The sequence below is a fragment of the Battus philenor genome, unplaced genomic scaffold (assembly GCF_028537555.1).
Source record: "Battus philenor isolate CCGP_79_NKW_IND1 unplaced genomic scaffold, ilBatPhil1.0.hap1 SCAF_8, whole genome shotgun sequence".
In the NCBI taxonomy this organism is placed as follows: domain Eukaryota; kingdom Metazoa; phylum Arthropoda; class Insecta; order Lepidoptera; family Papilionidae; genus Battus; species Battus philenor.
The window spans coordinates 11,939,950-11,952,840 of NW_027181748.1; the positions used below are offsets into that span (position 1 = coordinate 11,939,950).

At 32.8% G+C, this 12,891-nt stretch overlaps 1 protein-coding gene across 1 annotated transcript in view; it reads left to right on the forward strand.

Moving 5' to 3' along the window:
- Window positions 1-12,891, forward strand: part of LOC137931527 (uncharacterized) — a 230,041-nt gene that overhangs the window by 186,132 nt on the left and 31,018 nt on the right. Inside the window, exon 2 of the mRNA XM_068774950.1 lies at window positions 6,470-6,617. Coding sequence (XP_068631051.1) covers window positions 6,470-6,617 — 148 coding nt within the window. The remainder of the gene's footprint in view (window positions 1-6,469; window positions 6,618-12,891) is intronic.

The following is a 12,891-nucleotide window of genomic DNA, read 5'->3' on the forward strand; positions in this document are numbered from 1 at the left end:
TTTATCTATATATATACATAGGAGACCTTCGTACTGAGTTCTCTCTGAAACGGTAAGGCTTTGAGAGATACAACTTGGAAGGAATAACTAGTAGTCAACTAAGAACGGATTTTGCCAAATTCCAACCGCAAGTTAGAGTGAGAGACCGTTCATTTAAAATGTATATATTTTGTAATTAATTTGATACTATAACCTGCTTCAAATATTGTTTTGGATTGTTAAAAATGACTAATAATGTCTTTGTAATCGATTTCATGTAATTACACCCTCAAAAGGCAGAACGAGCCACGCCAAGCGGTCTGGGTCAACATGTTTAATATAAGACAGTAGACCCTTGTTATGTTTAGATATCATATATTCAGGTGCAATGTATGTTTACATACCAATATCAATATATAACAATACTGTCCGTGACGATTCCGAACTTTAGCAGTTCGAATCATTAATGTCATCTTATGCGTTAATAACTTAATGTTTCTTACTTATATAAAATGCATATCTTAACATGCTTTATTCTTATTAATGTAACAGTATCCTTTTACCAGGAAATAGAAAAAAAACATTACATTTTCTTTTGAGAACCGCGTTCTCCGTCACTTTTCACATTGCAACATTTATAGTAAAATACAATTTCATTGGTTTCCCTACCGGGAATCAAATTAATTTGCGGCATTCATTGTTTAATAAAAACAGTCAGGTACAGAGTATTTTTGGCTTCCAAACTATGTTGCTATACTATACACAATGTCGTAATTTGTATTTTGAAACTTAAATTGCGTTTGATTTTTTTTATTAATTCTAATTTGTATCGCTTTTGTTTTTTTTACAATATTTTTTTTTCGCTTTTACTAAACGCAGACAGTTGGGAGAGAGTTGCCGCTATTTGATACGGATCTTTCTTCTCCCAGCTGCGAGGTACGACAGCGTTTTATAATTTATATAATTTTTCTTACACAATTTTCTCTTATGGGTAAAAACAGCTAAAACTTATACATATTAACAATAAAATTTGTAAATTTTACTGTTCATGTACATTATTTTGTTTCAAGTCGCTGCTCAAGCGCTACAGACCGTTAAATGCCTTGAGATTTAGGACAACGTGCCGGGCCAACTCATCAAAAGATTCTGCAGTACATTTTTTTTTGAGAAGGTCCAGTAAGTTGAACGGAGGTGTATTAAGGTTTTCACATAAGGTCACGTGGTTACGTCTTTTGGATTCGAATCGGGAGCATATAATTATCGAAACTTTTTGGTCTACAAATAAACGTAAAAAACTATAATTATAAACAGTTATCTTTAATAAAAGTTTACATTTCTCTTTTAATCAACGGAAACCTATTTTTATAAAGTCATCTTCGTGAGGCTACTGTTTGATTATTATACTAGACTGACTCGATTAACTTAGACCGGGACAATGGTTAGAACAGTGACTATTTAATCAGTGAAGCTTCGGTATTGAATCTCTAAAGCAAATTCACGTCAGTCCGCCCTGCGTTTGGACTCTATCGGGTTATCTAAATTTACCAATTGGTTAACACGTTGAAAGGCGAAGTTAAGTTATTAATGTCCATATAAGTAGAAGAAAATAAAATAGAAACCTGTTTTATTAGTACTAACTACCAAGATATAGTTGCAAAAATAACATGTAAAAGATTATTTAATACAGTACCCAGCGATAAATATTGCACATCGACCTTTGGAAAGAGACAATCGGGTAATTTCGGCTTCGTAGAGCGTTAACTCTGTCGCACGAAATACAACGACCGACAAAATGTCGGTCGTTTAAAAATAGGTAGTATGGAACAGATATAGCCCTCTTCAAAACCAAAATTATCCGATTTTCTCTTTCCAAAGGTCCATGTGCAATATTTATCGCTGGGTACTGTATAGGGATATGAAATTAAAATTAAAATTTGTATCAACCAGCAATTTAAAAAAAAAAACTTCTCTTAACAAAAACGTCTTAACAAAAATCTTTTGGTCCTCCAAAGTGAGTATATTACTCTGTGTTTATATATTTGGGTGAATTTGTTCTTTTTTTCCTTTAATTTTTGTTTTATTTTGAAACAAAAATGTAATATCGTATCAGTATGTTGAAATATAAAAACGTAAAACAGACAAATTACGCATAATTACTGCACACCGTATTTGAATAAATGATACAAATAATTAAATAAATATGAGTTCTGGTGCCTACAGATCATTCAATATTATGGTTAATGTTTTTATAAGTATAAAATTGATAAATGAATTGTTTTAATAATCTGGTAAAGTATAAATGGTAGTTGCTTATCACAGATGCTACTTGTTAAGCTGACTCCATTAACATTCTAATTCACTATCTAAGCGGAGAGATACAGAAATAATGAAGGAGCCTTTATCAACCGCAAGGGGAGGGGACGTCGATCAGTGCCGTCGTAAGCGAGCTTCGAAACAATCTTAAGCCTCTCAGGAACTTCTTTTGCAGTTTCCGCATTGGCCACAGTTCCCTCTAATTATGATGACATTGCTAAATTAAAATCCAATCTGTCATTTTGTTGTCTTGGGTAATTAGTCGCTTCAAGTTTAATGTTAAGGCGAATTACTAAAGAAAATGGAAATTTCGAGAGTGACCGCGTGGTCAGTTATCTAAATCGTTTGACATATCTTCCTTATTTTAGTATTTATAACTTAAAAGGTAACTTAACTTAAAAAAAAATATATCAAATATACATGATGTTTGGTTAGAAGTGTAAAAGCTTTAAAGGGGTAAAGGTATAGCTGACTTATCAGAAAGAGTTTTAAATCTTTTACACTTATTTCCGACCACCACATAAAGTAGCCACTCTGAAATATGATACATTTTTTCTGTTGTAATGCGAAAAACTACTAGCTATTTGTAGTATGAAATCCTGCAGCGGTAGATAGTAAACAATAATTAATTTTAATATATAATAATCAGAATTTTGAAAACGCTTTTTCTTACTATATTATCATTACGTTATCAAATCAATTATTGGTTTTATCATTGATTTTTGGATAGGATGTGTCATACATTGATTAACAACAAATGTTCACTTCTTTAAAGCTTTTACGCCTACATCCAATCAACCTGTATAATGTATAAATGTTCAAGCTGTGCATTGAACATGAGACGACACCAAAAATGAAGCCTAATCCTATTTTCAGCTCTTACGTGACAACTTTCAGAAGTAACCCCTGAACACTAATCCAAACGAACTTCAGATTTCCCCGGCGCATAAATCGCGTAGTCCCCCGGGCACCCGTCTGCGATATAGCTCCGGATTTTCCAATTAGATGCAACCTAAGCTTCATATTCGCCTTCGGGATTATAAATTTCAATTTGAGCTTGATCTTATGTGCTCGCGATATCTTATCGCATATCGATTTACGTATGTTATACGAAATAAATTATTTAAATTAATTATTTGTCCTTTTATTCCATCGTTATTCCGATGCTGAGAACAACCCCTGTTTGAGAACTCCGTGTCACTTTGGATAGAATATTTTTTACCAGCAAATAATCATTTTAATTTTCAACAAAAACTTCTGTTAGATCAATACCTTCAATCCAGCGTTTTTTTTTTTAAAAAATTATACTTCATAAACAATTACACTCGAACTTAAAAGTTTCATTGTATCTATGGCGGCAGAACTTAATGAAAACTGATCTATTTCTCTGTATCAAAAACGAGCATATAAGTAGAAATTCGTAACTAAGTAGATACGACAAAACTAAAATAAATTGACTTAACTTACGTTTGAATCTATATTAATTAACCTGAATTATCAAACCATTCAGATTGAAATATTTAACACAAGTACTACATACAATACAGAGCGCCGAGTGCGATTGAGCTAATAAATCGTTTACTAAACCTTGATAGATAAATATATATCACTTTAACTTACCTTACCTATAAATTACAAATATTACAAAGAATACAGTTTTTTTAAAAAGAAAGAGATACAGCACAATGTTGAGCGCTCTTCAAAATAATTCTTCTACATTCCGAAACTTGTAAACTTGTAAATTATTCCGATCTAATTACCATTAATTATAGTATTTAAATTAAGAATATACGGTCAATTGTTTACTATTGTCGAATACTAACCAATTAATTTCCATTGAAACAATGAAGCTCTCTGAAAACTTTGTAATGAGGGCTTAGAGGCCACAATAAAACCAATGCCTATTTATTATTCCGCGTCGTTTGCGTTGTTACAGTGAAATAATAGATGAACAATAATGCTAATTCATTTATTTCGCCGAATGTTCGTGGTTAATGCGGCTGATGCGTATAACTAAATTTAAAAATTTAAAAGTTTTTGTATTCATGAGCAAATATTACATTGATGTAATTTAAAATAAGATAAAACAAATCCATCATGGGTCTAAGTGTACGTGTGTATAATAAATTTTCACAACATTTTTGAAACCGTCCTTTTCTTAGTTTTAAATGTAAAATATTACATATAACTAAAATTATGTTATTAAATAAATCTTATTACAGAATACTAGACTTCGGAGTTGATCGAAATTTCTGGATCTTGGATTGTTAACACATTTACATGTGCATGGTTCATATTATATTGTAATTGTAAATTTAAAACGAGCAGCTATTGATTTTCGGGCAGACCAGCATTCGGTGCCGGTGGTAGTAAACCACGTAAAATCTTGGAATAATTGCCAATTAAAAATTGCGTATTACAAAAAATGCTTAAACAAAAATATGTTTCATTTGAATACTGTCTATATTTTAAGTCATCATGAAATGACGGTTTAATTAAGGTATTTACGTTATTTTATCAATTTTTTTTAAATTTGTAATCAATGGATAATGCGCCCAGACCATTTTAAATGCTGTATTACAATTAACCAACAAGAAAGACGTTCCTCAAGTAAGAAAATTATAAATCTGTATTGAATTATTTGCATTGCTCCACATAGCGCATTTGTATTGCGAAGTTATACTTTGCTGTTACTGCGGTCTTTTGTATATACGATATTAATAAGAGAAGATAATTTTACCTTTGTCAGCTGAAATGACACGTAAACAAAATAACTGTACCTCTTGAACGGTACAATATACGATATTTTATGTAATATTTTATTTATTCAAAATAAAAACGTTTTGAATATGTATACATAATACACTTTCAACATGAAATCGGATCATACAATTTCGAAACGCACATAGTGTGTTGGTAAAACTTACTGTCAGCCCAATTCGATTTTAGCACAGACTTAGTTCCTAACAGTGGTATCTACTTATGAATACACCGCACAAACAAAGTTAGACATCGACACGAGCAAGTTGTGTGCGCGGCGACTTGAATCCGGTGCAAAATGCATGTCACTACCTCATGCGACCGTTCAACTTGGGATTAGTTTATGTGGGAAGCCAGATTGAAATAAGTTTCCATTGATACGGAGAGTTTTGTTCTACGTGTGTAATATAAGAGTTTTTAACTTTTATATCAAGTACTACTGTAATATATGGCTAATATTGTTTGAAACTTATATTCAAGGTTTAAATTATAAGAAATTATGCAGCACCAAATTAGCGTTCGTATTTAACCTGTGATACGCGAAAATTTCATAAGACATCATCATCATCATATCAGCATAGGACATCTATTGCTGGACATAAACTGACGCTTATACATTTCTATTAGGACCAGCTGGCAATGATCTGCATCCATCTTCATTCACCCTTAACAAAGTCCTCTGTGTGTGCGTGTGGTGTGTTTGCCGGACGGTGGTGACTACTCCTCATTTTAGGCTCCGATTCATCTGTACATGGTTATATACTAAGTGATTGGTTCAGTATTAAGATTTTAAACTAAGAATTTGTAGATCATTTGCTGCTAATTACTGTATGATACACCCCATCCAAAAATCAATGGAATAATAAATCACGTAATTTAGTATTAATGTAACATATTTCAGATAGATCACACCATACGCGGTAATTAAAAATAGGTATAAAGGCCTTAAAGCATTTTGCTAACAAATGAGCTTCACCCACTCCAAGCCTTTACACCTACAAACCCGTCAACCTGTACGAGTATATATGTGAAAGCTTGTTATCAGCAAACTAATATTCTAATTTAGTTTATGTATTTCTTATTAGTCTATAAGATTTCCTAAAATTGTAAAACAAATAATGAGTATATTATTTAAAAAGTATTAGCATTCAAAAATGTTTTGTTACTCGAAATGTGTGGAACTTAGTTTGTTACCTAATTTACTTGGTTGTTATTATAGTGTATACATAAAAAACTATTAAATTTTTTAAAAAGCTACTATTGAGTTTGTAGACGTCTTTTCTGAGCAGCATTCCGAGCTGGTGATAGCTTAATACATATAATGTTTAAATACTTGAAGATGAAAGTGCGTGTAACTGCCTACTCGAATAGATATTTTTTTGAATATTGAAGTAAGCAATAATTTTGTCTTTCGCAGGGGTTTCGCTGACTCCATTCGTGCGTCACTGGCAGCCTGTGGAGTACGTACCGCTGCCGCCGAGCCGCCGTCGCCGCGGACTACCCCAGCACACGCCGGCACCGCCGTCCCCGCAGCCGCTGCGACTCACCTTCAGAGCTCATAACAGGTACATAAAACATTCCAAGGCAAACGTATTCCCTTCTCGCTTATAATCTGAACTAGCTCCTAAAGAAGAACTATGATGATACTTTTCAAATTTCGAGATAACTCGCCGAACCCAACTCGGAGTTCAAAATACCGCAATGTCTGAAGACGAAAGTCTGACCAACGGCAACACACGGTTGCCGGCTTTGACTTATGACTCTTTGACGTGATCGTTTACGATGGGCCTCTGATGAAGGATCAAGATCACCCAGAAAGCAATAGAGAGCACTATCCTCGAAGTTTCGCTGCGAAACCCACAAAATAAAACTATTGCTAGTAACGTAGTTCGAAGAATTGCTTGTATACAGTTGCAGTGGGCGTGGCACAACGCTCGTTCAATCGACGGCTTGGGGCCGAAAGGTGCTCGAGTCAGGTGGCGATCGCTAGAAGTCGCTGAATGCTGGCAGAGCAAAAGCAATCTTCGGATGTACTGGAATTATACATTAGTTAATTAATTAATTTAAAATTAATAATTCTTCTAGCTATCCCCCGCCCGCTTCACGTGGCCCGCACTGCCTTCTGTGGGTGTATATTTTATAACATCCGAAAAAAATTCTAGTCAAGTTTTATACCTATAAAAGCTTTAGTATAATAAAATATGCATTTTTAATGAATGCTCCCCATCTCTCTTGCGAGTAGAATTTCGTAAAATACGTTCTTAATGGAGTTATACACAGCGAAAGTAATATTTCTACCAAATTTCCAAAAAATAGTATATATAAAGTGATCAACTCTGAAGCATGTTACTTTCATCTATTTTTTCCATTGCAATGCGTCAGACCAATAACAATAACTTTTTGTAGTACAAAGTCTGCAAGGACAAATAGTTGGCATTAATCAATTATAATATATAATTATCTGAATATTCAAAACACATTATCTTACTATATTATCATTACGGTATTTACTATTTCTGAAATCATTTATTTTTGGGTAGTATTCAACTCTTTAAATATTTTACACCTATTTTGAATCACCCCATATATTTCCCTAAATTCCCCGTATATATCCCTACCTAAAGGTTAAGGTATTCGTTAAATTTTTAAACTTATAATGACAATTGTTTTTATGTGTACATGTTTTCATCCTATACATTTATATAGCAAAGGATCTACAATATTTGATTCCCGTGAATTTAGTTACTGTAATCTGATTTCAGGTTATGAAATTATACCATACGTGATGCTCGATCAATTTAGGATAAGGGGAAATATAAAAGCAATATGAAGCAAATATTGGTAGATGTTTCATCTTTTATACGTACATAAACCTCAAAAGAATTTCGCCTTTTTATCCTGCCCCCAAGAAAAATGTAAAATTATTTGTTAATAAAAAGAAGCGGGTGAAGTAAAGTGAATGCCTCTTTGTTTTGTTCTTACCTTATGATAAAGAAAATATATGAAACAAAATCAAAAATTATATTTTTGCTTTTAGTTTTGTTATCATAACTATCTGGTACATTGACTTCGTCTGGTCGCTGCTTAGCCATCTTCTCTTTTTATTCTATGAATGTCTATAAGAAACCTCTGTGGTCTCTGTAGCCTCGGGTAATAAGACCTTTATCTGTTATTTTAACTATAGAGTTACTAAGTAAGATAATAGTATCTTTTTGTTGCGTATACAATAAAGAGTATCAAATAGAAGTAATAATAACCGTTGACCTTGCCATCACTATCATCATCAGCGTCACTTCGACAACAAGTTGTCCTCTGATGAATATAGGCCTCGCCTAATTATTTCCTATAGGTGGGTCATTATTATTGTTTTAACAATAATTTATATTAATGTTATTACAATTAATATTGGTATTGCAATAAATAATTATAATAATGAAAAATATAACGTTCTTATAATAGTCATTCATCAAAGTTAATTTCACGCGCTAAAGTGGATATCATTTGAAAGACTATTATTGTTCATTCTAAATCAATGCACCTCACGTAGATCCACGCCCGATACTTAGACAACCGATTCAAAAGCCAACCGTAATGCAGTAATGCAAGAATCGATTAACTTTAGCGACTAATAGTTTAAGTAAAAAGTTTCCTACAAACGTTTTTACTTGAACTAATGGATTAAACTATCGACTGATAAATCTAAGCTTAAAGGGCAATGCAGTGACGCGGGGCAGCACTGCAGACCAAATCCGAGGTTCTGTTCGCAATTTGTTGACAAATACAATGAGACTTTTACTCGATCTTGTGCTTTTATGTTTGTTCACAATGATACTAGTTTTTCACATTCAAAGTTAATTATAATGTAATTTTGTCACGAGTTTAAAGAATTTCATCAAAAAATTAACAAATAGCCCAATATAGTCAACCATTACAAAACACTTTTGTATGCTATCGTTGTCGTAACAGCGTTATCCTGGTGCTTCAACGTTTTAGTTTAGAAGTTGAGCTCCCAAACCATTACGTTCATACGCGAGGAATACGTCGTACGCCACCGCTAGGACATATATATGAGGAACTGTAATTACGTTTAATACACGTGAATACCTCATATTATGTGTCCCTTTAATTAATTATCGGTGAATGCGTATCGAAATTACCGCTTCTGAATCCAATTATTCTCATAATTGAATAGTGAGAGCATTGTGTTGGGTAATATCAGGTTAGATTCGAATTAACTACTCTATACAGACTCCATAAACGCCATTTAGCATACGGAATTACAATGAGCCTGTATTAACGCATAAACCATGTCCAATGCTGGTTACAATTTACTGACGACGCTGTTTTTGTAACCTCCCCACGCGTTTATAAGTTATTAGTAATTAAACTAAGTTTCGACATTAACCATAAAAAAGGTACTTATGTTTATTTGCTATTATTGTAAAACACTCGTAGTTTTATTATAAACTAACGAGTTTAATATTTATTAAAGGATGGTTATGCTACGTTACGAAAAAACATGCACTTCCCCATGATACTGTAAATATAACTGTTACAAGAAAAATTGTTTATACTTTAAAGAGATTTTTTGTAATATAAATCTTTTTTATTTATATTTATTGATTTAATACTACAGTGTATAAGTTTTTTTAATTGAGATTACTTACCTTACTATGTATTTTAATCTATAGAAATATGTTAAGTATTTTAGTAAGAAACTATATATTCAAAAATTTCCAAAAATATTAAGATGGCCTATGTCCAACAATCGTCGCCCTATGGCTGAAATGATCATATATAGTAATACAAAATTTTTTAGAGGGATGCCACAACGATCATCTTTACCTATTTATATTGTTCTTAATGTTTGTTCAATAAGTATACAACATTAAATTTTAAATAATTTTCGACCAAATAATTGTTCATAGACAAACCATAATGATAACTTAAGTTCCAGGTTTCTTTGGAAAAATAAGTCTAATCGCAATCTATTCTGAGTACAACCGAAGAAATATAAATATTCTCTTGTGCCAAAGATGCCGTAGTTAAGAAGTTAAGGTATAGCGCAAAATTCCAAAGACCAACCTTGAAATGCAATGCATTGTTATAAGAAGGCGTATTATTTATCATCACTTAAAGGTTCATCTATAGACGTCATATTTTAGTACAAAAATAAATCATTTGTTCGTAAAGCACTTTTTCAAGGACATCTCCATTTTTTTCTACTTAAACTATAATGTTTTGAATATTACCAACTAGATAAACACCTGGTGAAATTTTGTTCAGAAGTTTCCGTTACGTGAGAATAAACAAACAAACATTCACGATTTTATAGCTGATAAATTCTTTATGGAAAGGCCGGTTGAAATCGATTTCCACCCCAAATAAAGTTGCGTTGGACGCGGTTGAACCTAACTTTTCCTATCAGACGTTTGCGGCTAAGTAAATCGAACGTATCCCCAGACTAATCCATTTGTAATGGGCAAAAGGGATGGGTGGTCAACAAACCCCCTCCACCATTGGCTTAATTAAAACGTCCCGACTGGACCCTCTGACCGATGTTTCACGACTTTTTATACAATAACGGTAGCGTGGCACGCACGCGGCCGCCCTCTATCGGATATTTATACCGATAAAATTGTGCACGTTTATCAATGCTAGTGTTTAACTGGTTGCTTAATATTTAACTCCCGAAGAAAACACATACTGTTTTACGAAATTCGCAAGTTTATAATTTCAACGGGTGACACACGAGCTGGAGATATTACAGCACTAACGAGTCGTGCCACTTAGTGCACCGTTATAGTAAAGGAAAGCATGCTACTACATTATTAATAAATCTCTTGTTTTTATCTTATATATTATTTTAACCAATTTTATCACCTTTTAAATATTTTATTCCTATATAGGAAGTATTAATTTCATTTTATGAGTTTCCATATAAATTTAATCAAATGTGTGTCGTGTGTTATTTTACGATAATAAGTCATAATCCAAAGTATACAAATAGTACATGTATGAATTATGTCAATATGTTTTGTGTTTCTTGAGGTTAGTTTAAATATTAAAAATAACATCAGTCTTTCAACATCCTCATTTCAGTCGTAGGATGTCCACTGCTGGACATTGGCCTCCTTCGTAGGTTTTCAACAGAACCGATTGAAAGCTGATTGCATCCAGCGTCTACCGATGATATTATAAAAAACTTGTAAGGTCATTTGCCTAAAACTCCTTTAAATTATTTTTAGTGTGACTTATTTAGTTTATTTACACTAAATCAGTAATCTAAAGGACTAAAATTACTTATTTAGAGGAAATTATATAATAAATTAAATAAAAGTTTTATCGAAATATTACAGACTAACAAAGTAGTCTGTAATATTTCGATAAAAACGAAGATTAAAATACCAAGAAATCTCTGTAAAGAACTATAATGTTTTTTTCGTGTTATGTATGTGGATTCATTTTGTCATTAATAAGTATGGCTAAATCGTCGCATGTGAAACAGAGAAAACGTTGTATTAAAACGACAACATTTAAACTAACATATGTTTTTCCATAAATCTCATCGTCTACGACGTAGACTTTTCGTAGCGCAATTGCGTAGCGGCTCGTAACAACATGTCTACGTCTAAACAAACAGGTCTTTCATCAATCGTACCTTGGAGGAAGCGAGCGATTGCAGTGCAATTTATCACTTGGCAACACCGGTTAGTCAAATTGGTGTCTATCATCCATCAAATGTCTATAGAACGATTTAATGCGACTTGATTGAACCTGATTGAACTACTGTAGTTCGCGTCTGTGTGGCTGTCCGCATTAGTTAGTGTACTTGTCATTTCTATCTGTATTAAAATGTTATATGAATGTACTAATGACAATCTTGTGTAATAATAATAAACTATAAAAGTAAAATTATTTTTCATATTATCGACTTGGAATCGTAGGTCACGGGATCGATTCCTCTTCGTGGTGAAGTTTCATTGTAAAAGCTTTAAAGGAATGAATTTATAGCTCATTTGTCGGCAAAAAGCTTTAAAGCTTATAAATATAGGTGAATTTTATAAAACGATCACTGTGCAATATGTCACATTAATTTATTTTGACTCTTAGAATGTGGCAGGCTCATGACTCATAACAGTACAATCGATTGGGACAGATATAACGTTATTTACCGTACTACCATTATTTACCATTCATTGATAGCAAATGAGATGTACCCTTCAAATGTGTTATATCTTCAACCAGTCACCATAAGTTACATTGCCACTAACGCAAAAAACGACACATTTTGGAACTAAAGATCCGAGAAGTTGGTGTTGGTTCTGTGATAGTGTGCGAATATAAGGCTGACAGTATATTATATCCTCTCTATGAAACAGCATTAATGTCCAACAAGCTTACAAAACGTCTCCGCTGAAAAAGTAACTTAACTGGACAATTATGACATGAAATGTCGTACGGTAATTTAGGATCATACTGGCGTACATTGACACAAGTACTCTGCATGCTATTCGTGTTATAAATTGATTGAACTCTATCCGGTAGACTTCGAGCAATTTCTGCACTGATAGATAAGTTTATCTATTATTTCAACATTTTCATTGTAAGTAATATTTATAGTTCTCGCAATATCAAAGACTTTTGATCACAAAAGAAAACCGACTGAATTTATCGTGGGCTCTTCTCAAATCGGGATGCGTTTGGAACTCGAGCTTTTTTTTAATTTGAATAATGTCATTATAAAGTAGTTTCAATTTGATTTTAGTTTCAAAAAATTAGTCTATTCTGGCGCCTATTTCTTTACTCTATATTTGCTCTATACCAGGCAATTGATTC